Genomic DNA, 26,851 nt, shown 5'->3' on the forward strand with positions numbered 1-26,851 from the left:
TATCGCAAAGTAGTACCCAATCAATGCAGGAAAATCAGATAAGTGGGCAACAATAGCCACAACCACCACCCCAATAGTAGTTGTTCCTCCTGAAGTAGGGGCAGTTCAGGAGATCAATCTTTCTGCTGAGGAAGAAGAAGAGCAAGCCACTCTTTCAGATGATCAATTGTCTTCCAGATCTCCAGGAAGGAAAAGGAGGGTTAGGTTCAAGTTCAAGTTCAAGTTCAAGCATTTATATAGCGCACTACTCACCCAGAGGGTCTCAAGGCGCTTGGGGAGGGGGTTAATTATTTATCGAATAGCCATGTTTTAAGTTCTTTTCTGAAGGAGATGTGGTTCTGTGTAAGGCGGAGGTGAGTGGGGAGTGAGTTCCAGGTCTTGGCCGCCAAGTAGGAGAAGGATCTGCCTCCCATGGTGGATCTTTGGATACGCGGTACTGCAGCGAGGGCTTGATTGGCGGACCTTAGTTGGCGGGGGGGAGTGTAGAAGGACAGTCGGATGTTGAGGCATTCGGGTCCTAGTTTGTAGAGGGCCTTGTGTGCGTGGGTGAGGAGACGGAACGTAATTCTCTTGTTGACGGGGAGCCAGTGGAGGTCTTTCGGGTAGCCGGTAATGCGATCTTGTCGAGGGATGTCCAAAATGAGTCTTGCTGATGCGTTTTGGATGCGTTGGAGTTTTTTCTGTAATTTGGCTGTGATTCCGGCGTATAATAAGTAGCTCAGTTCACTAGATTTTCTCCATGTTTTTAATAAATTAGCAATATTGATTTGAATTGATTCACTATGCGGCCTAGTCTGCCACTGGGTTCTACAACCAATAGGACCAGAGCTACTTATGGGTGCATGAAACAACTGTTCCTGTGGTGACTGTTAAATTTAGACATCATTTAGGGCATGGATGGCATTGGATTAAAATTTAAAAAACAATTTGTTGTGGAATATATTTCACCACATTTTCTTTCATGTGTGTGGTTAAATTAAAAGTCTTTGTGTGGATGTGTGTGGTTGTAACTTGCAAACCATTTTAGCCCTGTGGATTTTCGTTTTTGGCATTGTTGCATTAAAGATGTGTTGTTTAGCATGCCTCCTTTGTCTGGCCAGTGTGTGACTGTGTTTGTAATAGTGGGCCATAATTTGCCTTGGCTGAGCCTTTCCATGTGGCCAGGGGCCATTTTGTAAATATCTGTGTCCGTACTCCATATAGGCGTGCTTGAGTTCATTGTTTTCCAGGCATCCTACTTCTTGTTATTGTGTGGCCAGTGGCTGTCGGACATTTTTTGGAGGTAGTTAGAGTGATTTTGCCATATAGGCATGCATGTCTGTCTTCCCTTTGTTCCCCTTAGCTTATTGTTTCCACTGTCATTTGTCAGCTGTAGCTCCCTGAGTGCTGCATCCTACATGATGCACAATGCCAAACCGTTACATTTGTATTTTTGTTGTTGTTCTTCTTCTTTACTATTCTTCCTGAGTGTACTACTGTAGTGTAGACAGTAACATAGTACACCATGAAAGCCCTTGTTGCTGTCAAAGTCTCAAATTGGTTACACTGTACTGTTAATGCTTTAATAATTGAGGTTATAAAATAACAAGTGTGACCAAACACACTAAATTATAATATATTTGTATGTACTAGTAATTGAACCACAACAATGCCACGTTTCACTGATGTTCTTCTTGCTTCTTTGCTTTTGGGTGCACAAAAGAGGAGGATACAACATCACCCATTCTAATGCCTGACAGAAGGCCTGAGCCCTGCGCTCAACATCACGGAACGTGTGACCACAGACAGACATCTCTTCAACTTGTGCCACTGTGTGCTAACTGACATCTTCATGATGGCCCCAAAGAAAGCTACCAGGTCCAGTACCAAGAAAGTTGCCAGTAAGAAAAAGGCACTGCCACATACCATCACCGGTATGTTGCCCAAGAACGTTTTTGGGAAAACAAAAATTACGCCTGCAGCAGCAGTGTCCGTGAAGCAAGCATGGAGAAGCACCCCCGCAACAGTGGACCCACCCCACCAACATAGGTCCAGCCCATGTCTGTCGCAGAGACAGCCAGTCTAATCATGACAACGCCGATGAGCAGTGATGATGAAATTGACTTATCGTTATCGCAAAGTAGTACCCAATCAATGCAGGAAAATCAGATAAGTGGGCAACAATAGCCACAACCACCACCCCAATAGTAGTTGTTCCTCCTGAAGTAGGGGCAGTTCAGGAGATCAATCTTTCTGCTGAGGAAGAAGAAGAGCAAGCCACTCTTTCAGATGATCAATTGTCTTCCAGATCTCCAGGAAGGAAAAGGAGGGTTAGGTTCAAGTTCAAGTTCAAGTTCAAGCATTTATATAGCGCACTACTCACCCAGAGGGTCTCAAGGCGCTTGGGGAGGGGGTTAATTATTTATCGAATAGCCATGTTTTAAGTTCTTTTCTGAAGGAGATGTGGTTCTGTGTAAGGCGGAGGTGAGTGGGGAGTGAGTTCCAGGTCTTGGCCGCCAAGTAGGAGAAGGATCTGCCTCCCATGGTGGATCTTTGGATACGCGGTACTGCAGCGAGGGCTTGATTGGCGGACCTTAGTTGGCGGGGGGGAGTGTAGAAGGACAGTCGGATGTTGAGGCATTCGGGTCCTAGTTTGTAGAGGGCCTTGTGTGCGTGGGTGAGGAGACGGAACGTAATTCTCTTGTTGACGGGGAGCCAGTGGAGGTCTTTCGGGTAGCCGGTAATGCGATCTTGTCGAGGGATGTCCAAAATGAGTCTTGCTGATGCGTTTTGGATGCGTTGGAGTTTTTTCTGTAATTTGGCTGTGATTCCGGCGTATAGGGAGTTTCCGTAGTCCAGTCGACTCGTGACGAGCGTGGGTGACAGTTTTTCTTGTCTCGGAGGGGATCCAACGGAAGATTTTTTTGAGCATACGAAGTATGTTGAAGCAGGAGGATGAGACGGCGTTGACTTGTCTGGTCATCGAGAGTGAGGAGTCTAGGATGAAGCCAAGGTTACGTACGTGGTCTGTGGGTATGGGTGCAGAGCCCAGAGCCGAAGGCCACCATGAGTCGTCGCAGGCAGAGGGGGATGATCCTAGGATGAGCACCTCCGTTTTGTCTGAGTTGAGTTTTAGGTGACTGTTTTTCATCCATTCGGCTACTTCTTTCATGCCTTCGTGAAGATTGGTTTTGGCGGTGATAGGGTCTTTGGTGAGGGAAAGGATCAGCTGGGTGTCGTCAGCGTAGGAGATGATGTTAAGGTTGTGTTGACGCGCGATGGATGCGAGTGGACTCATGTAAACATTGAAGAGGGTGGGACTGAGTGATGATCCTTGTGGTACACCGCAGATGACTTCGGTGGCTTCTGATTTGAATGGGGGAAGTCGGACTCTCTGAGTTCTCCCAGTTAGGAACGAGATGACCCAGTCCAGGGCTTTTCCTTGTATACCGATGTTGCTGAGGCGTTGAATGAGAGTATTGTGACAGACTGTGTCAAAGGCGGCGGAGAGGTCGAGTAGGATGAGGGCTACTGTTTCTCCGTTGTCCAGCAGTGTTCGGATGTCGTCTGTAGCTGCTATGAGGGCGGTCTCGGTGCTGTGTTTGGCTCAAAAGCCGGACTGTGAGGGATCGAGGGAGTTGTTGGATTTAAGGAAGGCGGCGAGCTGGCTATTGACGGCTTTCTCAATGACTTTGGCAGGGAATGGGAGGAGGGATATGGGGCGGTAGTTTTTACGTTCGGAGGGGTCCGCTGTGGGTTTCTTCAGGAGGGCGCTGACTTCGGCGTGTTTCCAGCTTTCTGGGAAGGTAGCAGAGTTGAAGGAGCAGTTGATGATCTCACGGAGATGGGGTTCGATGATGGAGTCTGCTTTGTTGAAGATGTGGTGGGGACAGGGGTCGATTGGTGAGCCAGAGAGGATGGAGTTCATTAGGCGTATGGTGTCTTCAGTGGTGATTGGGTTCCAGGTGCTGAGGTTGTTAGAGGGCGGTTTAGGTTCAGAGGGGGGTGGGGAGGATTGTTCGTTGGAGGTGTTCTCGAAGCTGTTGTGTATGTCGGCAATTTTGTTGTAGAAGAAGGAGGATAACGAATCGCAGAGGTCTTGAGAGGGAGTGATGTCGTTTGAGGCTGCGGTGGGGTTGGTGAATTCTTTGACTATGTTGAATAGTTCCTTTCTGTTATGGGCGTTGTTGTCGAGTCGATTTTTGAATGCTGATTTCTTGGTGGCTCGAATCAGTTGGTGGTGTTTGCGGGTGGCTGCCTTGAAGGTGGTCATGTTGTCGGTGGTTGGGTTTTTTCTCCATGTTTTCTCGAGAGTACGGCATAACTTCTTGGATTTCTTAAGGTCATCGTTGAACCAGGGGGCCTTTTTGCTGTCCTGTTTGGTGTGAAGGTTTTTCAAGGATGCTAGTTCATCAGTGCTGTGAGTGATCCATTGTTTGAGTTCGGTGGCGGCTTGGTTTGGGTCCGATGAGAGGGCGGGTGGGTTTTAGTTGAGCGATGTGAGGAGTTGGTCGGTGGTGATTTTGTTCCAGTTTCTTTGAGGAATCGGTTGTGGGGGGTTGTGGGTTGGGGTTGTTTTGTAGCTGAAGTGAACGCAACTGTGGTCCGTCCAATGGAGAGCTGTGGTGTGATCGAAGGAAATGTTTTTGCTGGAAGTGAAGATTGGGTCGAGTGTATGTCCGGCTACATGGGTGTGGGTGTCAACAAGTTGTTTGAGTCCGAGATTGGCCAGGTTGTCAAGGAGGGTGGTGGTGTTGCTGTCGTTTAACTTTTCCAGGTGGAAGTTGAGGTCTCCTAGTAGAATGTAGTTCTCGGAGGCGAGGGCATGTGGGCTGATGAAGTCAGTGATGTCTTCGCTGAATTGTTTACGGGTTCCTGGGGGCCTGTAGATGAGGGTGCCTCTAATTGTGGTCCTAGCGTCGGTGTGGATCTGGAAGTGGAGGTGTTCGGCGGTTGCAAGGTTATCGTCGAAGCTGGTCGTGATTTTGATGGTGTTCTTATGGACGATGGCGATGCCTCCTCCTGTTTGATTGGTGCGGTCTTTTCGGGTGATCTTGTAATTGTCCGGGATGGCTATGGCGATGTCGGGTGCTGATGATGCGTTCATCCAGGTTTCTGTGAGGAAGGCGACGTCTGGTGAAGCAGTGTTGAGTAGGTCCCAGAGTTCAGTAGCGTGTCTGTGGACTGAGCGGGTGTTCAGCAGGATGCACTTCAGGTGGTTAGAGTCGGAGCTGTGTTTGGAGATAGTGGATTTGGTGTGGATCTTGATGGAGGCAAACTTGCAGGAGTGGCAGGCGAAGGGACCATGGGTACGACCTGGGACAGCTTTGTAGCATTGTGGTGTGCGTCCGGGGTTGAGGGCAAGGAGGGTGGAGGCGTCATACGTGATGCGGGAGGAGTGCGGTATGCGGGGGCCAAGGGGTCTGGTGCTGGGCGCGGTCCAGGCGTGGACGGGCGCAGACGGGCTTAACTTTGGCGCACCTTCGGCGCGCATGGGGCGCGACCGCTGAGCGTGGACGCTGCGCATAAGCGTGACTGTCATAAGTGGATAGTGGGGGGGCGGCGCGTGGGAGGAGCAGCTGGGAGGTGGGTGCGGGGCTGAGAGTCTGACTGCGAGGCTAAACAAACAAGATGGCAGCGTAACTCAAACTGAAACAGAAAATGGGCGAAGATTGGGGCACAAAGAAGCGTGACGCTATGTCCAGTGGCACCGGCACAATCAGGCAATGATATTCAATTTGAAAAGCATATACAGTGTGAGCGCTCCAATAATTCATTTAAAATGCGAGCAGAGTATGCGATGTTAAAAGCGCTACGAAAATGCACAGCAGAGCAATGTGGCCAAGCGCTACGATACCAGGCACCAAGATTCCTTTTTCTGCCAATCAGGGAGAGCAAGCGCTGTAGAAGTCGGCAGGGAGCGTGGGGAGCGACCGCTTCTCGCAATGAGTCATTACCTTCATCTGCAAGCCCCCCTTCTGATGATCTAGATGACACTTGGATCCCACCTCAGTGTGAGAGGGAGACACACCACAAGACATAGCTAGGGAAAAGGAAGGTTCCGGAAAGCATTGGAGTTATGGAGGTAGATTTAGAAGAGGAGGATGATGACGAGCCAGTCATCATGGACATTAGCCCCGCCCCAGTGGAGACAGACATTACCCCATTCCAAACTGCTGTGAGGGATGTGGCACAGATACCACCAAAACAACCTCCAGTTGTCATATTTACAAAGTTCCGTCAGTGACCTACATCCACCACAACCACATCAGTAGAAGTAGGTACACAAGAGAGTCAAACGTCATGCCCACCTACCAGTTCAACCGACATTGCAAGTGGCACCAGCAGCATCAGAAAATTAACCTCCCAGTTTGGGACTTCTTTTCGGTTGGCAGGAAGGAGGTGAACGACATGGGCCCCGAATACCTCAACAACCGCCTCACGTTCTACACACCTTCCCGCCTGCTCTGCTCCGCCAGCCTCGCCCTCGCCACCATCCCACGGATCCGCAGAACCACCACCGGAGGAAGATCTTTCACCTACCTGGCGGCCAAGATGTGGAACTCCCTGCCCACCCACCTATGACTGACCCAGGACCATCTCTCCTTCAGGAAGCAACTCAAGACCTGGCTTTTCGAGCAGTAGCGGCACTCCCCCCCCCCCAGCGCCTTGAGACCCTCGCCAGTGAGTAGTGCGCTCTATAAATGTTCCTGATTGATTGATTGATATAACATTGTAGCATAGAAAATTAGTATGATGACAAAACATTGAAACATTGTGGTGATTGTGGTGTGAGCAACAGAATAATTTTTTTAGCAAATCAGCACAAATAAACACTGTTAGATCTGTCCGCCATAGGGTAGTCTTCCCCCATACATTTTGTCTTACTCCTGTTTTTGCTGAATTTGTTTTTATTGGCTTTAGGACTACTAACTAGTGCTAAAGTGCTTACACTATCTCCTTTACACATGCTGAAACTGTCTTACAATCAATTGGCACATTTATTAAACTTGGAAACCCCTAGTAAAGTGGTACAACCTTCACCCATGGTCTTTAATTTAAATCCCACTTACTAGGGCGAGAAAGCAAACGACACACAATTGATGGACGGAATGCAGAACAAATCAAAACATTCACCCCAGTCAAGATATCTGGGTTAAATCCATCATTCTTTTGCTCTCCATGCCATCCCAGTTTAGACCTGGCCATATGCAAATCAGTCTTGATCCTGTGCCTCATGGGAACAGTCCAGCCAGAACTGCCAAGCCAGGTCCTCCCTGGACCAGAAGCAAGCATTCTAGGACCGGTTTCAGGGTTTCCCCCCTCTTCAGCCAGGGTAGCTTGATTCCAGTGGCACAGTGAGGCCAGGACCCACGTCTGGGCATACCAGGTGTACTTAGGGCGAGAAAGCAAAAGACACACAATTGATGGATGGAATGCAGAACAAATCAAAACAGTCACCCCCTGTCAAGAGATCTGGGATAAATCCTTCATTCTTTTGCTCACCATGCTAAGCCCAGTTTAGACCTGACCATATGCAAATCAGTCTTGATCCTGTGCATCATGGGAACAGTCCAGCCCGAACTGCCAAGCCAGATCCTGCCTGGACCAGAAACAAGCATCCTAGGACCAGTTTTGGGGTTTCACCCCTCTTCAGCCAGGATAGCTTGATTCCAGTGGTACAGTGAGCCCACGACCCACATCTGGGCATACCTGGTGCACTTAGGGCGAGAAAGCAAAAGATTTTACCAGGCCTATTTCTAACTTTTTAATACATGTAAGTCACCCCTGGGTAGGTCCTAAACAGCTTATGGGACAGGGTGCTGTGTTTTGAAAAGGTTGTACATGTACTTTTAACTTGTTCATGTCCTGGCAGTAAAAAACGATTATATTTGTTTTTAACTGCTGCAAGGATTACTTCTCCCATAGGAAAACATTAGGTTACCTTACTGCATTTAATAAATGATAACGTCCAATTAGGAGCAGGTTAGAAATTCAAGTTCGGTTTTTAAAGAATTGTAATTTAACCCTGTTTAATGATAAAGTTGAATTTTAAGTCACAATTCTGACAATGCTAATTTTAGAAAGTTCACTTTTTTTATCTTAACCATTTAGTGCCTGCAGTCTGTATCCTGGGTCATATGACTAGGTGTAGCTGGCAGTTGGTCTTTGTATATTACTCCCAGACAGTGAGACAAATTCAGTAATAGGTGTTGTCAGGACAGGCCAGCTGTGTCGGGATGATAGGGAGGAGTTGGCACCTACCACACTTGCACATCACAAAGACCAAGCCAGGGCAGAGAGGCAGGAAATTCCATATGCTTCTATAGGGGGTAGACTCTAGACGCTTCTCTCTCTTCAAAGAGGGCAGCAGCTATACATAGTGGATCTCCAAACCTGACTCTGATCACTTCTGGACCTGTGGACTCTGTCAGGAAGAAGGACTGCCCAGCTGTGAAGACTGCCTTGCTACCTACATTCTGCTTTGCTGACTAAGGACTGCTTTGCTGCCCAAGGCCTGCTATTGCTACACTAGGACTCCTTCTGTTGATGTGAGCTGGACTGCTTAAACCAGCCTGTCTGGTTGAACCCAGAACTCCAGGAAATCTCCACGGGTCAGTTGGCTGGCCCCCAGTTCAAAACAAAAGGGAAATAGCAGGCTTCTTCAACATCGAAGCAAATCCTCAGATCTTGACTCCACTCACTGCTGGCATCGACCCAGCACGGCACATCTTGTTCTAGGTGCAGACTCTTCACAGCACAAGGTGTACAAGCCCCAGTTACTTCTTTGATAACGTAGCTCGAAGCCGGCCTTGGCTCAGCACAATGCATCTTGTCCTCAGTGCTGAAGCAGCACAGCTCAAGTCCTCACAAGCTCCTGTCAACAGCTTCCTCGACGAGGACACAGAGCCTCCCATTACTAGCTCCTGTCACTGGCATAATCTAGTTTGAGGCTGTTCTACGCATCTCAATACCAGACTTCGCATTGCAGCTCCTTGTCAATGACTCCTCGACTCCAGCACGTGCAGCTCGACACAGAGACTCATCATCCTGATGCCTAGGCCACAAGGTACTTTGTCAGTGGACAGAACTCAATCTTGTATCCGGCCTGATCGTGTGACTTGTACCCGGTCCATTATCACCAGATAACCACGGTTGGCGCTTTTTGCTTCTAAGCACCTTAAAATTGTATATTTCCAGTTCTACTGATTGGATTTTTGTCATTTTGATGTCAAATAATGTATTCAATTTTAATCTATTTTTCTAAATTGGTGTGAGATTTTTCTTGTGTTGTGCTTTGACCTTATTTCTTGTTTGTGTGCTGCATAAATACTGTACACATTGCCTCTAGGTGAAGCTGGGCTGCTTTTGTGCTATGCCGCCAGAGGGTTAAGCACAGGTAAGTTGGGGTTTGCTCATTTTTCACCCTGACAAGAATTGTGGGTACTGCTTAAGTAGGGTTTTACCCCCCCCACCTCAACCAATAACCCACTTTCTCAACTGCACCATCCCAATTCTTAAAAATAGAAAATAAAACTATTCAACACTATTAATGCTAATGTCATTTGGAGGTGTTTCAACAAATATGATAGATGAAGCAATTAAACTTTCACGAAATGAATAGTCTAGCAATCACAGCAGAAGAACCTTGACAAACATTACATGTCATGGGGAACACAGTAAACTTCTTTGAAAGCAACATGATCATACTGTGGAAATAAACTATTACATTTCAGCTTGACTGTGCTCTGTGGCGCCTGTGAGGAGAGAATGTGCGTGGGGCTCTAGCTATGGGGAACAGGAGTGAGTGACATAGATGGCATCCATGGTGTCTAAAATTGTGTTTTGCTTGGAAAATGTAGCATAACTAAAGCACATTAATAGACACAATTCTAAACAATATAGGAACTTAGGGCCAGATGTACGACCATTCAGTTTAGCAAGTTGCAAATTGGGCAAGATTGCAACTCGCAATTTGTGACTCGCTAAACTGAATGTACAACAGTGTCTCATACACTGTTTGCGATTCCCAATTGCGTCGCAAATTGCATGCCTCCCCAATATTCATGAGGCAAGCGCAATTTGCGACCCCATTGAGTATGGTTAGCACTCACAGGGATGGTGGCGTGCTGGGGTCAGCAGATCACCATGTCTGTGACTGACTTTTCAATAAAGCAGTTTTTTTTTAATGCAGCCGTTTTTCCTTAAAGGAAAACAGGATGCATTTAAAAAAGAAATGTACATTTTTTAAGGGCAGGCAGTGGTCCCTGGGACTACTGTCTGCTCTTAAAAAATATTTTCGCACCCAATCACAAAGGGGAAGGGTTTCCCAGGGGACCCCTTTCCGTTTGCGAATGGTTTACCATCTACTCGAACTAGGTGGTACACTGTGAGTGTTTTGCGACTACAAATGCAGTCACAAAACAATAGTACATTGATGTTAGAGTTGCTATTAGGAAGGGACTCCCTTGGCACGCCCCTTCCTAATAGCCAGTCACAAACGCTATTTTACGAGACAGTGAGTCCTAAAATAGCGTTTGTTCATACCACCACCATTTTAGGTGGTCGCATACGAGTTGATTTCTCTTTTGCAACCGCAAAAAATGGTCGGACATCTGGGCCTAAGTTTCAATTACAATTATGCTAATTCAACCTATATATGAAAAATCATGTTTAAAAAGGCATAGTAATCGTCATTATTGTTGCACAAAATATATACCCCAAGAACAGCTTCAAAACCGTAAAAATAAATACATGAAAGTTCTGCATACCTTGCAGGCACCTGCTAGGGCTCCATTCACTCCAAAATCCGTCGTCAGCACAGAACATATGCACTTTTCCTCTCACTCGAGCACACAGTGAAAGGTTGTGGTTAAGTTTGTAGGTTGTGTATGTTGTTTCTCTTTCTACTGGCAAAGCCTAAAAAATAAAAAGTTAAAATAAAACAATTAAACTCGGCGCGGGAGAGTGTATATTTTTATTATGATAAAGTCTACCCACAACGCCTTACTTTGACTTGCAGTTTTACATTTTTTGGTAGAACACAGTTTGTGGCTGGATAAGACACCGCAACAGAAGCAATAATGTCTTCCCTTTTTATGACGTCCACGTGCAGCTACACCTACCTGCACTGGGTTTTAGCATCTTTCCTTCGAGCATCATTTTAGCTATGATAGGAATTTTTCTGACCTGCACAAAATAGCTTCGCTTGGGTGAATAGGGCTAATTATTAAATTATTATTCCAAAGAGTCAAAGCCAGGTAATTCGTTTCGGGGCCTTTCCATATTTTACTCAGTTATGCAGCTTAATTCCTTCAAATTCTCGGATGAATGGACTAGTATGCAGAAGGTAGGTTGAGTGACTTGCCTTCCATGCAATTTTCGGAAAAAGCAGGGTTTTCTTTGACAAAGCCCTGGAGGTAGGAATGCTTTTCTAGCATAACGGGGAGTTATTTCTTCTTCCAGGATACAACAGTGGACTATATTTATAAATAAATTGTGAGTACCCATAGGACTCCGCAAATTGGATAGTCTGCATTGCAAGTCATAGCAAATCACAAGGATAAAAAGTTTGGTATTTGGCCCCCCAAATGCTTTGAGACTGCTCCTGTGGTTTTGCACAGTTACCCAAAGTGAAACTGCTTGGCCAGATATTCTCTGAAACAGGACACAAGCAACCCAAGACAAGTATCGCCCTGATTAGGGGTCTTCAGATGAATGTACCTTGCATCCAGTGGCAAAGTAAGCAAGGGACCCATGTCTGGTCATACCTGTTGTACTTAGGGAGTCATAGTGTAGTATACAAAAAAGTAATGGATGTAATGCACAAATTACTCTCAGCCACTGGTTATTACTAAGGGCCACATCCCACTCCAATTTTATTTTGCACATTACGCTACCTCAGATTGAACCCACCTATAGGCAGATCAGTCTTAGCCCTGCTCCCATAGAAACAGTGTAGGCCGAACAGCCATTCCAAGTCCAGTCTGTACCGGAACACAAGCAACTCTAGACTGGTTTCACTCTGAGTCGGGCTTCTTATTTGACTGTAGCTTGGCTCCTGTGACACACTGAGAACGGGACCCACAACTGAGCACACCTGTCACACTTAAAGCATCCATAGTGAGGCATACAAAAAAGTTCAAAGATAGCTTTATTCGATAACAGGTATCTTAAAAGCAATAACATACATACAATCATCAATACAAATATGAGTTATCAGATAAGCAACAATTAAAAGATAATATGCGATCAGTAAAAACAATGAATTCATATTTCCAAAAGATTGTAGGGGCAAACTATTTATAAATGAAGACTTGGAACAACAATAAAATTAATTCAATTCCGTCTAGAATGCATAATGGTATATAACGTGATAGTGCAATAAAAATAAACAGACCGATTGGCCACAGAATAATAAAAATACAAGGACTTGATAGTTCATTAAAGTGTCACACTTTGGGATTTAAATCTTACTATCCAAGCACGGCCAAGGTACTTGGCCACGCCACAGGCAAAGATGGTCCTTGTGTCCAATTTCAAAATGTGCAAGGCATGGGTATCCAATTGGCTACAAACTGGTTTGAGTCATCTTGTTCTAGCCTTCTTATAAGCGGGACAAGCAAACATGAGATAGGCCACACTTTCAGTTAGTGCCTTACAGCAGGGTCCGTCCGCTGTTGTCTGATGTGGAGCGCTCCACTTTACAGTTAGCTCTCGTACCGGGAGTGAGCCTACCCTAAACTGAATATAAAGTGCCCTCTCTCGCGGCGTCTGGATAAAATCTAAATAAGGTTCTAAAAGTATGCGCTGCTTGGGAAGGTAAAATTCTTCGGTGAGTCTTTCTAATCTCCAATTGCTAAGCTCTTGGGCATATACCCAAGCCTAATAACGCTTTTTGAGCTCAGCCTTGCTAGGTGGGGTTTGGTTATCCCAAGACTCCTTGAGGCCAAGCGCAAAAATAATTTTGTTTAGATTACGCAACCAACTGATATTTGGTTGCCATCTAGGGCCATCAGTTCTGTGAGCGCAGAGGTGTAGCTGGCAAGCTCAGGGGTCCGTGGCAGGCAGACCCAAAATAGCAAGGGCCGCAGCCTAGCAATGTCTTTAAAAGAGCGCCTGCCTCATCAGGGTTTTAGTGTAACCTTGCTGGGGAGCATCACTAGATCTCTTAAGAATTTATATTCAGTTCTGATAATTCCATCTACATTGTCAAATCCCCATAATTTGGCGCCATAAAGGGCTGAACTAACTGCTTTGGCTGCATAGATCGTAAGAGCGGGAGCCAAAGGTCTGCTCTGCGAAGAGTGATGTTCTCTAGCTAATGCTCAAGCGGCACACTTGTGGTTCAGTAGCATTTTGTCGATGTGGTAGCACCACTGCATTTTCTCAGCGAGCCGGATGCCTAAATAATCAAACATTGTGACTCGCTCTAAGCGGGTTCGATCTAGAATAAAATTACCTCTATATGGCCGATAGGGGTTAAACACCATGAGCTTGGTTTTGGAGGTGTTAGCAATCAACCCCCTAGACACACATAAAAGATGGAATCTGTCTAGGAGCGTTTGGAGTCCAGCCGGAGTCTTAGACATAAGGAGAGTGTCATCCACGAAGACCAGAGTAGGAACCCTGTCAGGGAAAGGGCAACAGATGGAAATTCTTGGATAAAGCTGACCACCCCTTTCATATAAAGAGTGAACGGGGTGGGCGCCATTACACAACTCTGGCGTACTCCTCTGTTTACAGGGATCCTATCTGTCTTCTGGTTGTGGGCCCCCCACCTTACTTGGGCATAATTGCCCTCGTGAAGGTGATTCAACAGATTCAGAACCCTCACTGGGATCCCTATCTCATCTAGTAGGTGCCACATCCGCTCCCGGGGCACTAGGTCAAAGGCAGTCTTTAGGTCAATAAAGGCCGAATAAAGACAACCCTTGCCAATAAGAACGACCTCCCAGTAGATTAAAATCAGTCTAAAAGCTTAGTCCAATGTCCCTGTTCCGATACCTAAAGCCAGCTTGGTTCTGGGAGAGGATATTCTTATCATCCACCCAGTGGGTAATTCTCTGTAACAGTACCCTGCCAACTACTTTCTGCATAGCATCAATCAAACGAATTGGGTGGTAGTTGGCAGGGTCATCCCTTGCACCTTTTTTGAAAACAGGTACCACCTATGCACCTTTCCAAGAATCAGGTACTGCACTACCCTTTGCGATAGAATTATTGAAAACATAATATAATTTGCCCAATTGGGGGGTTCTGCAAGAAAAAGATCTCCCGGGAGGCCATCTGGACCCGAAGCTTTTGCTGGGACTATTTTCTTTATGGCCGCCTCTACTTCTTCTGGGGAAAAAGGGTCAGTAGCATCCAAAACGGGACTAGTATTTAGGTGGTTAGCTAACCCGACTTGGATTAGACCCAGAATAAAGTTTCCCAAAGTGATTAAACCAATCCGGATTTGTGATGTGATTAGAAATTAAATCAGGGTCTTTATTACCTGAACGCCTAACCATGTTCCAAAAACGATTGTAGTCTCTGGTTACATTTGCATCCTTTAGGTTTTGCCAGTGTGTCTCATCCCACTCAAGCTTTGCATGGATGATAGCAGTTTTGTATGCCTTTCTAGAATCTCTGATTAATGGACAGTTCCTGCTTTTTTATTGCTAAAATCAAAGCCTTTTTCTTCTGTCTACAATCCCCATTAAACAAAGTCCGGCGATTTTTACGGCATAAGCCTGGTTTACCAAGATGATTCGCTATGGTGAAAAAGGACCCCAACTGGGCTATCATTCTTTCATAGAAGTCTGGATCTTTGACCAACCATCCCTTTCGTTAAAGGCACCCCGCAGCTTGAGTGTATTTTCACTAAGAGAGTGCCTAATCACAACCATTTCAGATTCTTGTGCAGCAACTCTTGGCGATTTAAGGTACCTTCTGCAATTTGAAGGAACCACTTCTTTTGTCGTCTAAAGGAATCCTGTGCCCTGGATTGGGGGAGAAGAGAGAGCCCAGGTGGATTCCATAACCAGACTTAAAGTGTTATGGTCACTGTCAGTTGAAGGAACACCTTCCATATCTAATATTGTTCACCAAAGTCTAATGTCAACTAATATATAGTCAATTCAAAAAGGACAAGACACTCTGTTGTATGTGTTGGCCCCTGCAGCATCAGCGGGGGTTCTGCCAATTACAGCCCTTAATCCAATTTCTAAAGTGAGTGCACAAATCTGTATTGCTACCTGGGACCATTTCTTAATTGGGGTGTATTTAGCAATGGGACACCCCACTTGGCGTCATATTGCTCTGCCCCCAGCAGATCTTCAAAGCTTAATGGTTCAAAGGTACAATTAAAATCCTCAGCGGTCATGACATAAGAAACTGGTGGACAATTGGATAACTCCTGTTCCAGTAACATGACAATATTTGATGCTTTGCCCCCTGGGGTCCCCCTTATATAGACATTGAACAACTCAAGAGTTTCACCTCCTCTACTACCCTTGATCGAGAGCCACATAATATCCGGGCTCCCACATTGGTGTTCATTGATTTTACAACCCCTGTCAATCTTAGCCCAAACCATAAGCAGACTTGTATAGTAGAACTAGGCTCCATGTGTCTTGGAATATACAGATGTGTTGTTTCTCGATCAAATCATTCCAATCCTGTAGAAACATTATGTTTTGGAGACCTGCCACGTTCTAAGAAAGGAATTTAAGCTGGGAAGTTAGAATTCCATTACACGACGGGGTTTGATGGGCCAAGGGGGTAGAACAGTAGGTGGGACAGAGGTAATGGCAATTGCTGCAGCCCCATGATCCCTCGCTTTACAATTAGGATGGCTACTGTGTTTACTAGGTGTTATCCAGGTTTGAGATTGTTCAGGGACGGTACATGATTGAGTAATGCTAGGGGCATTTTGGATGTTAGTGGTTAGAGTGGGTTCTAATCCCTGCCGGACCTGTGAGTCATGACATAGTCAATCAACCGCCTCAAGTAAGGACCCTCTAGGTGTGGGCAATGATTTCACATTATCATAAGCCCTTGCTGCACCGATTGTTGGAAAGCGCCTAATCTGGATGGAGGAAGAATCCGGGTGGCAGGACCTATACTCTAATGCCAACAATTTTCTGCCATGTCAGGGTAAGTTCGATGCAGTCCATAGACTTACTGTTGGACGTGCATCTCCGTGCTCTTATTATATCTTCCCGTATCAGCGAACGGCAGCCCCTAACGTGACGTAACCAATGTATGATTTTACTTTTTTTAAATTCATCATTCTCATATCTACTGCTAAAGGCAATTTTAGGGACATTAACCAAGAACATCGCCTGTACCTGCATGGGAGAGCAAGTAGACTGCTTAAACAGTTGGGCTTGTGCATTAATACCCCTAAATGGATCTAATAAAACGTTAGTAGGCCTATTGTGATTTGGGGTAACTTGAGAATAAGATTGCTTTTGCTGAGTATTACAGGGATGAACTTCGAGGGGGCCTGTCTGCTTGAGAGTCGGAGCCATAGTGGCTCATCGAGATGGAACTACAGAAGCATGTGACTGGCCACTACTTGTAAAATCACCCGCTTTAGGTAGCTGTTGTAAGCTATGTGATGGGGGACTGCTGGTGTATGCAGCGTGCTGTTAAAAACTAGCATTTTGACAGTTCCCACTAGCTCCACAATCATCACCTTTAGTGACCCAACCTCCTCCTTTAATGAGATAACAGTCTGGAGAAGAGTCTGAGGTGGAACAGACCAAGTGGAAGCTATCTCACTTGGGCTCTTCTCACAGGTTGGGATGGGCTTTAGGGGTTGCCCTTCCACACAGGAGTCCGGCTCCCCAGCCAGTACTGCAAATCGATTTGTGCAGATAATTAGGGGTTCAAGGTGGCCTGCAGCGTCATGAGCGTCATGAATGGGAAGTAAGGGCAATTGGGGGGCTCAAGGCCCAATAGTGTGGGCTGGTGACCGCTCTTTGCACCTTTACGTAAGATTTTTGGAACATTGGGGGGACAGTAGTTGGACACAGGGGGATAGGATGTATGGAGTTTGCATAATCTGAGGGGGCTGGTAATTCAACTCCTAAGAGTCCCTTGCATTCCATAATAAGATTATCAATTCTGTTCATAACACAATTGTTAGTGACAGTCATACTCTGTGCTATTTTCCTTGCCTTTTTCCCCTTGCCAGCCCCACTAGCAGGGCTGATTGCCTCACCTGTACTCTCCATAGTTTTCCTTTTGCCAATTCCTATCTCGAAGATAACTACTTTGGATCAACAGCAAGTTCACAGATGGAATTAGTATGCCAACATGGTGGAAAACAAGGGGTTTAGAGCAACAAACCCCCTATGCTGAGTATAGATGACTTTAGGACTCCCAAAGAAAGATGAATAGAAAGCAATTAGATATGGATTACACAGCCTTGACTGAACACAGTACCTTAAAAAATGTCTTTAGAGGGTCTTTATGGAAAATGTGTCCCAACGGTAAAACAAAAGAGAACTGGCCCTGCCTCTTCCTGGCGATGACAGGCTAGGGCGGGCTGAGGGAGGCGGTGGGGGGCTTTAAGTGCCAGATGGCACGCGATCGCGACGTGGCTCCTGCTGCAGAGTCACCTTGTCCTGGTAGCCCTTGTGGCGTTCAAGGTGAGCAAGCAGGAATCTGGCCGGGCGTCCCACGCTGTGGGAGGTGGTGGCGGGCTTTAAGCACCGGATGGCACGCGATCGCGACACGGCTCAAGCCGCAGAGCCCCCTGGTCCTGGTAGTCCTTGTGGCGTTCACAGTGAGCAAGCAGGAATCTGGCAGGGCGCCCTGCACTGTGGGATGCGGTGGCGGGCTTTAAGTGCTGGATGGCGTGTGATTACGACGCTGCTCCTGCCTCAGAGCCCCGTGTTCCTGGAAGTTCTTGTGGTGTTCAAGTTGAGTAAGCAGGAATCTGGCCGTGCCAAAAAAGTGATGAATGAAATGCTTGAATTATTCTCAGACACAGGTAATTACTCGGGCACACGCTCCAATCCATTGTTAATTTGCACACCACGCCACCTCAATTTTGACCTATCCATATGAATATTGGTCTTGACCCTACTCCAGTATTTATTTTTTGGTTATTGTTTTAGTTTTATATAGTGCTGGCTAGATTCAAGGGTATTAGAGCACTTTACAAGATATGTGAATAAGTACAATCAAACTACATGCAGAGATTCATGTGGGTAAAAAAGGCAACAAAGTACAGTACCATTCACCAATAAGGTAGTGGCTTAAGCAACAATTTAAAGTCTGAATTAGTCAAGGGACCACTTTGGAGGATCCTGACAATGGGGTTGGATCTATGAGAAACATGGATCAACTTGTGAGCGTGTTAAAGCAGCTGTTAAGCAACCAAGATTTGAAAGTAACATTTGAAGCTGGAAAAGGAGGGGTTGCATCGGAGATCCTAAGGTAGCGAGTTTCAAATCCTAGGAGCGTTTCCTGAGTAAGGGCGCACCTGGGATGTTTTCTTCTTCAGATAAGAAGTTATGAGAAGAAGTCAGTGTGAGCTTCTCAGGGCCCCCTCTTTTCCTGCTCTTGATAGTTTGGTCTTGAGGATGCATCTTCCTTCTATAGCAAGCCCGTTGAGACTCCAGAGGGCCAGTGAGATGTGATCAAATCATTTAGTACCTGTGATGAGTCTGGCGGCTGTGTTGAGAGTTGCTCTTAAGGGCGCAAGGTGACTTTTCGGAGTCCTGGTGATGAAGGCATTGCCGTAGTTAATTCCCTAGAGGACCACTGATTGCACCACATTAAGATCATCAGAGGGAATAAGCTGTTTGATTTTCGTGGGCTATTTTAGTGTTTAAAGTGCTCCTTCAGCTGAATTGTTGATGTGTTCCTAAAATTACATGTTTATGTCCCTTTCTGAGTTAGAAAGTAAGAGAGAACAGTTCAGTGTATTCAAGTACTCGAGCCATTCTTGAGCTGGTAACGGTTTACTTTTAGGAGAAAAAATTATAAGTTCAGCCTTTGTGGGGCTCAACTTTCGGGATTGGTGTTTAACCAGCATTGTATTTTGTGTAGTGTGTTATTCAGATGCTGGGTGACTCTGAGTGATATTATTTTGTAGTAGAGCTGTGTGTCATCAGCATTTAGGTGATATTTAACCCCATTTGGTTTAGAATAAGTGGGAGGGGGTTCCATGAAGTGATTAAATAGGACTGAGCCTTTTGGAACACATCGTGGAACTGGTGCAGGCTCAGAGAAATAACTGTTGATTTTGATTTATTGGGAGCAATGGTATAGATAGGAAATGAGCCATCTCAGGACTATGCCATTGATAACAGAGTGATTCTTGAGAGTCTCAAGTTAAGCCGGATGATTTTATGGTTGAATTCCGCAGATAAGTCCAGTAGGATTAGGAGGCAGGAGTTGCCATCATCTAAGGTTCTGAGAATGTTATCTGATATATTGAGCATAGCAGCTTCTGTCCATCAGCTTTTCCTGCATCCTGATTGGAAGGTGTCATAGAGGTTGAATTCATCTAGGTCTTTATTGTGGAGAAGCGTGGCTCAGTGGTTAGAGTCGGCAGACCCGGAAGCTGAGATCAGCCGTGGACCAGGGTTCGATTCCCCGCCTTGGCGGGTCTCGGGCTCAAAAATTCCACGGACTTGACAATTCTCGCTCCGGTGCTTACTTGACTCACGGGGTCACACTCTGCGACTCTGGGCAATAGCTTGCTTAATCTCCACTACGGCCCCTCGCGGCGGGATGCCTGGCTTTCACCTTGTGAATACCCTGCCGGGGTATCTCACAGGGGAATACCAGGACGGGTTCCCTAAGCAAGCGCCTTGAGACCCCTGGGTGATTCGTGCGCTATATAAATCGATAATACATTTACATTTACATTTATTGAGTTGTAGGAGGATGAATTTCTCAAATGCTTTAGCTAGCCTTTAGCTAGGAAAAGGTTAGTCATAGGCCTCAAGTTATTGAGGTCGTTGAGATACACCCCTGTTTTTTGAGAATGTGTGTGACTTGGACTAGTTGCAGGGATTTCAGTACACAGCCTAATGAGAGAGGCGTTGATCATTTAGGACCAAAAGGAAGTGAAGATGTGGCTGAGGATATGTACTAGGGTGGAGGGGAAGGGATCAGAAGTATGGGCTGGGGGCTTAAAGTTTACAATGTTCTTGAAGGCTTCTCCTTCTGTCATAGGTTTGAAATCTGTCCCCTTAGTAATGTTATTTTGTTGGAGGAGATCATTCTTACCTTTAGTTTTTTTGTGGTCCGCTATGGCCTGTGGCAGAATTTTGAAGGGGGGTTTTCCTTGGTGACGTCTATGTGTTTCCCTGGTGACATGTTTGTCACTGGAGTAGGATGGATGAGATATTGTTAAATGTTCGCAGCTTTCTAAGTAAAGAACTTAGCTATTTCTTCACTACGTTCGTTGGTGGCTATTGTATCCTGGTGGTCAGTAACGGTAGTTTGCTGTTTTATTATGTTGAAAAGCTCCCTCGGTCATGTCTTTGCATGGTCTAGTTGTATGCGAAAGAAAGCAAGTATTTTTCTAAAGATGTGTTTCTTGTAGGAGAGCAGTTCAGATCTGAGGAGTGAGAGGTGTGCTGGTGAGGGCTTCTGCCTCCATTGACTTTCGGTCAGTCTTACTTGTCTCCTCTCTTTGTTTATATCCAAGTTGAACCAAGATGAGGATTGGAATTTTCTAGATCTCTTGAGTTTGAGCAGGGCAACTTTGTAAAGAATATCTGTCATCACTGAGCTGTAGTGGGCAGTGAGGTCATCTACTGTGTGAAGGAGATGTTATGGAAATAATGGATGCTGATCCTAAATTCTAACTCAGAAAGGGGGACTTGTTTAGTGTTCCTTGCCTAGTGCGTGCATGTGTTGAAAAGGATCTGAGTTAACCCTTGAGAATGAAATGTATTAGATGATGATCAGAGCAGTCGATGGACATAATAGGTCGAAGGATGACAAGGTCACTTCCGGCAAATATCACTTCCAGAGTTGAGCCTTTGATGTGGGTATTTACATTGCAGAGTTGCTTGAGGTCATTGATATCAAGAAGGTTTGTTATGTTGCAGACTGTAGCATTTTCTGTGTCATTTCTGTGCAGGGTAAAATCTCCTAAGAGCCAGTCGTTGGTATCCGCTAAGGAAATCCGTGTTAGTAGGTCAGTGAGTTTTTCAGTGAAGAGAATGCGGTCACCAGGGGATGATAGATGGTGCAGAGTTTATGCAGAATTTATGGGAATGGTGCTTTTTGTCATGAGTTTGACTCCTAGGTACTCAAAGGCGGAATAGTTGTGATCTCTAATGCGTTGTCAGTATTCTTCCTTAAAGATGATCGCTAACTTGCCTCCTATTTATCCTGGTCTGTCCCGTCATGTAATGGTATAGACAGGTGGTTTGAGCAAGTAAAGTATAGGGGTTGAGTGTTCATCGAACCAAGTTTCTGTGCAATGCAATGTCGAATCTGTCTGCAAGAATAGTTTCAGCTATTTCTGTGGCGTTTTTATCGGCTGATCTGCAGTTAAGCAGCATGCAGTAGAAAAAGATCGGACTACTGTTTGGAGAGTCTGGTGTCTGAATAGTGGTGTATGGAGTGATCCATTTATTAGTTATGCTACGTCCTCGTTTCTCTGGTCTTCTCTTAAAAGAGGAGAGTCAGCATAGAATGGGACACCTGAGGATAGCAGTGGTGTATTTATAAATTAGTTGTAATGGCAGTAAGCATTTTATAAAACTTCAATGATGTTTTTTCTTGTTTTTCTTGTTTCTTTAAATTGTTGTTAACCTAGGATTTTATATATGAATTTTTTCTCATTTCTATTAATTATTTCGTATAATATGTATATTTTTGTTACTATCTTGTGTTCTTTATATGCTTGTGGAAACATTGCGAAATAAAGATTCTTGATTGATAAATATATTTAGCTATAGAGTCACGTTTTTTCATTTTTTTGGGGGGTCCTCATTTACCACCATAGTTTCAGGTGAAGCCGCAGGTGGAGTTTTGACATGCTGTCTCAGTTTTAAGCACTGGCAGGGATTAAATGAGGTGGACTACCAACATCCCTCAGCAATGAAGTCTACTCCCAGGAGCAACACCAAAAAACTATTGAAAGATTAAAAAATCAGTGGAAATTACAGCCAATTGTAACCGGGCTTCCAACCGGAGAGCGGCTCTACAAGTAGCGTAAACCACAGTAGCGTAGTCATTGGACCCGGGGGCAATTTTTTTTTTTTAAAAACCCCGGATATCTCAATGCTCGCAGATCAACAGATGCCAGAATGCCCTTTTACTTTGGCTGCCGGCCCTAGCCAGGTCTAGTCTGGAGACCTGCAAAACTGAAGCATACCAATCGTTAAGAGAGGGAGATAAAGGATCTTTACATTTTTTGCAGATCTCCCTTCTGGCCAGTAAGATGGAATAAAACAACAGACTTTTTGCCGGGCTCTGGACCCCATCCAAAATCCCAAAGATCACGAGAGGGAGGTCGAGGGCTACTTGAAAGCCCAATGATTTAGTAAGAGTGTTACTAATCACATCCCAAAATGGAGCCAGGTGGGGACATTCAAAGAACATATGGGCATCCGAGGCAGCTACCAGGCCACACTTAGCACAAGCTACAGACTTCCCTTCAGAGAATTTTGACAGTCTAAGAGGGGAATAATACGCTCTGTGTAGGGTAAAAAGATGGTTCCTACGTAGCCATGCAGGCTTAACGATATCCCATAAGAGCTTGCATGAAGAAGTCCAAAGGTCTTGTACATTACAACTGACGAAGAGAGAACCCCACAACAGGTCAGGTAGCCGAAAGTCACCATCCACTTCTTCCAGGAAAAGATTGCACCACAAGGAAATTTCCTTCTTGGCAGATGGATTGTCTACTAGGTGGGATATTAACTGACTATGGCCACCAAGTGGGAACTTGCTCTCTCGAGAGTGCGAGGAGATGCATGCATGAGTCCAGCTTGCAATTTGCATGTATTTAAACCTGGCAAAGTTCGTGCCGATTTTATTCTTAAGGTAATCCCATGAAAGAAGTTCACCTTCCAAAAAAAGGTCACCCCAAACGTCCAGCCCTGCATCTTTCAATGGAACTGCCAGACTATCTCCCAACCAAACAGGGCTTTCAGGAAGGTCCCAAAGGGGTGTCCTACTTCAAAAGTACCCCAACTTAATAGCTTTCGTAAGTTCCGACGAGATTTTAGCCATCTCCATCAAGACCTTCAGCTTAATCTTCTTAAAAAACTTTCGGATTTACGAATTTAAACAAGAAGTCTAATTGACTAACTCCTTCCCCCTTAAGAAAAGCTGAATATAGGGTCCTAACCCGTAAGTCAAAAGGCACCTTTAACAGCATACGGGCATGGGACAACTGAAACGCCCATGCATACATTTTTAGGTCTGGAGCTGCCAACCCACCCTTCTCCCTGCGTCGCCTGAGTTTCTTCCAAGCAATCCTTGGAAGATGCTTGTCCCAAATAAAGGATGTAATTTACGCCTGTAATTTTACTAACAAAGATGGATCAAAGTATAACGGGATGGTATTAAATAAAAAAGAAACTTTAGGTAAAATAGACATTTTAATCAAATTAACTCTCCCATTTAAAGATAGAGGAAGATTAGCCCATGCTTGCATATGTTTACGGCAATCTTTTGCAACAGCTGAGAAATTTGATGTAGCAATTTGATTAATGTCTTCCACAATATTAAGACCGATATAACGCATACTAGGACCAGACTGAATACTAGTAACCCTCTCATCATCATTCCAGACAATCATCTCGGTTTTTGCAGCATTAATCTCGTAGCCCGAAACTCCCCCAAATTCCGAAGCAGCTTTTAAAACTGCAGGAAGTGCAGTATGGACCTCAGATGAAAAGATGAGGACATCGTCCGCGTACAGGGCCACTTTCCTCTCCCATCCCCTATAGCTAAAAGGTTTGATATTAATATCCTCCCTCAATCGTTGAGGAAAGGGTTCGATATATAAATAGAATAGGAGAGGGGAGAGTGGGCAGCCCTGCCGTGTTCCCCGTGAGATGTTAAAGGGGTCCGATAAGACTCCATTAACCAGAACACGAGCTGTGGGGCTCTGATATAGAAGACTGACAGCTCGACGAAAGCCCCAACCCACGTTGAACTTGGCCAATTCACCCTGTCGAAGGCCTTGGTTGCATCCAACGTAAGGGCAGCAAAAGGAAGGGCCGAGGCCGATGCCATATCGATGGCCCCTATTAGGTCGTATGTCAGCTCATATAGTTGGCGTCCCTTTACGAACCCCTTTTGGTCATGATGTAAAACATCCGGGGCCACCAGTGCCAGTCTCTTTGCGAGAACTGTAGCGAAGATTTTATAATCTACGTTCAAGATTGAAATCGGCCTATAAGACACGCAAGCTGCAACTGGCTTCCACGGTTTCAAAATTAGGGTAATTGAGGCACTATCCCAAGATGCAGGGGGACGCTGACCGCCCACTAGGATTTGATTAAACAAGATGGTAAGAAAGGACACAATTTCTTGTTCCAGAGCTCTATAGATTTCGGCTGGGAGCCCATCGGGTCCTGCAGCCTTCCCCTTCTTACCATTTTGGATGGCTATCCTGACCTCTTCCTCAGAGATATCACTATCCAAAAATAATCGCTGCTCGGCCGAGAGTGCCGGGAGTGAGATTCCACTCAACCAACCCTCAATGAGCTCTGTATCGATCTTATTATCCTCATGGTAGATTGTTTGAAAGAACTCACTAAAAGCCCGTCTAATATCTTCATCTGAAGTGTCTAGTGTCGTTGACAGAAATTGAATCTATATTATTACGGACCTGATCTGTTTTGGTCTTCCAGGCCAATAACTTTCCTGCCCCCTCACCATGCTGAATGTGGGCTAACTTACTGGCCTCCCACTTCTGCTGGATTCTTTGATTCAGGACCGAGCCCAATTGTCCTTTCAAAGCTAGCAATTGATTATGAAGCGGTTTTAACACGGAGTCGGGCGAGGAATGATTGGCGTCTATATCGAGTTGTGTTTTTGCTATATCTGCCTCAATAGAAGTAACTTCCTCCTTATGTTGTTTCCTACAATATGCCACCTTACCAGTAATAAGACCCCTCAAAAAAGCCTTGAAGGAGTCCCAAACAACTCCAGAGGCTGCCGAACCGATATTAACACTCATAAAATTATAGGTTTCAGTTTTAAGAAACAAGATGTCATCTGGGTGTGAGAGTAAAGAGCGATCAAATGAGCAACTCCTGGGGATAATCTTAGTAGGCCCCCCAAGTTCCATAAAGACCGCTGAGTGGTCAGATAGGTGTGAAGGGAGATATATAATACTCTTGACAGAATCTACCAATCTATGACTAATTAATATATAGTCTATTCTGGACTGGTGATGGTATTTGTAATTCCGAAAGGAGATACCCTGTTGCTGACCTGACCTTACTCTCCAGATATCAACATACCCGTATTGTTTCATTGAACTAAGCACTAGGGGACGGCTATTAGGAGATTTATCTAAAGCAGGGTCCAATACTATATTAAAATCTCCCGCCAAGATGATTGGTTCCGGAAAGGAAAGTAAATGTCAAAAAATAGACTCTAAAGTTGTGGGGTCATCTTGATTTGGCCCATAATAGCCAAGGATTGTGAATTGTGCTCCAGCTATGACGACCGAGGCTATGGCCCATCTGCCACCTGGGTCAACCGCATGAGATAGTAACCTAGCTTTTAACTGTTTCTTAGAGATAACAGACACTCCTCTGATATTCATAGTTTGGGATGTAGATACCGAAAAATCGATCCATCTATTCCTCTTAACAAGAGCAAGCATTTCGGTCTGCGTTAAATGAGTTTCCTGGAGTATAATGACCTGTGCATCCGAGTCTCGTAGATATTGCATATTCTTGTCAGCTCTTGTTTTGGTACGAAGGCCATTAACATTCCAGGAGATATATTTTAGACTACCCATACACACTAACCCAAACTCCACTGAGCCACCCAGGTAAAAAAAGGAGAGTGCCAGTATCCTGCCCTAACTGTAACCATAGGTCACTAAACATTATCTGCTTAATACCAAACCCCACAAAACTCAACTGGAAAATTAGGAAATTTTTAAGTTTCTCCCAGAACCCCACACCCCACTTACCCCCGTGCCCCCCCGTCCCTCCCCTTGGAAAACCATTGCTTTCTCTAACCGGATCTAATCCAGTAGATAGCACCCCTCTCCGAGCTCCCCCCGTCTCTAACCCATATTACTATGGTTTGACCATGTATACAAGGGAAAAGCTAAAATCACTCATCCCCACTTACATGAAAATATGAAAATATTGAAAGGGTAAAGGGAAATCTCCCAAAAGTAAACCTAAGATGAAATGGTTAAACGAGGATTTATTTTGACGGGAAGGAGTTTTCCTTTTACGTTACACCCCTTTGTGTGTATTTTATATATTATATGTTTATACCCCCCTTTTTTTTTTTTACTTTTCAACCCTTTATTCTTTATTTAACAACAAACCTTTTTCCTTTTTTTTCTTTTTTTTCCCTTCCTCAAACCAGATTAATGCAAGAAAAAAAAATCAGCCTGCAAAATGCTAGCCTACTCAGAAAAGCCCTTATTGCCCAAGTCTAATAATAGCTCATCAGCTGCCTGCACAGATCTAATATTGAACATCTTATTATTGTGCATAATTTTTAGGGCAGGTGGAAACGTAAGTTGGGCAGTTGCACCTAGTTTCCTAAATGCGTCTAACCGCCTCCCAAACTCCCACTGCTTCTCTCAAGTAACTCTGGAGAGATCAGACCTGATAAGGAAGGTAACTCCTTTCCCAGCGAAGGACTTCTGTTTTAAAGCCTGGTTAAGGATCTGTTCCGTAATTGAATAAGT

The 26,851-nt window shown here is 45.1% G+C and overlaps 1 protein-coding gene across 4 annotated transcripts in view; it reads right to left on the bottom strand.

The window, feature by feature from the left end:
* The window catches only part of IL13RA2 (interleukin 13 receptor subunit alpha 2), a 774,005-nt gene that overhangs the window by 59,304 nt on the left and 687,850 nt on the right, over nt 1–26,851 (bottom strand). For all 4 annotated transcript variants that reach the window (XM_078688528.1, XM_078688529.1, XM_078688531.1 and 1 more), the window contains one exon: nt 10,752–10,899. In XM_078688528.1, coding sequence (XP_078544654.1) covers nt 10,752–10,899 — 148 coding nt within the window. The remainder of the gene's footprint in view (nt 1–10,751; nt 10,900–26,851) is intronic.

The sequence above is a fragment of the Lissotriton helveticus genome, chromosome 4_1 (assembly GCF_964261635.1).
Source record: "Lissotriton helveticus chromosome 4_1, aLisHel1.1, whole genome shotgun sequence".
Lineage (NCBI taxonomy): Eukaryota > Metazoa > Chordata > Amphibia > Caudata > Salamandridae > Lissotriton > Lissotriton helveticus.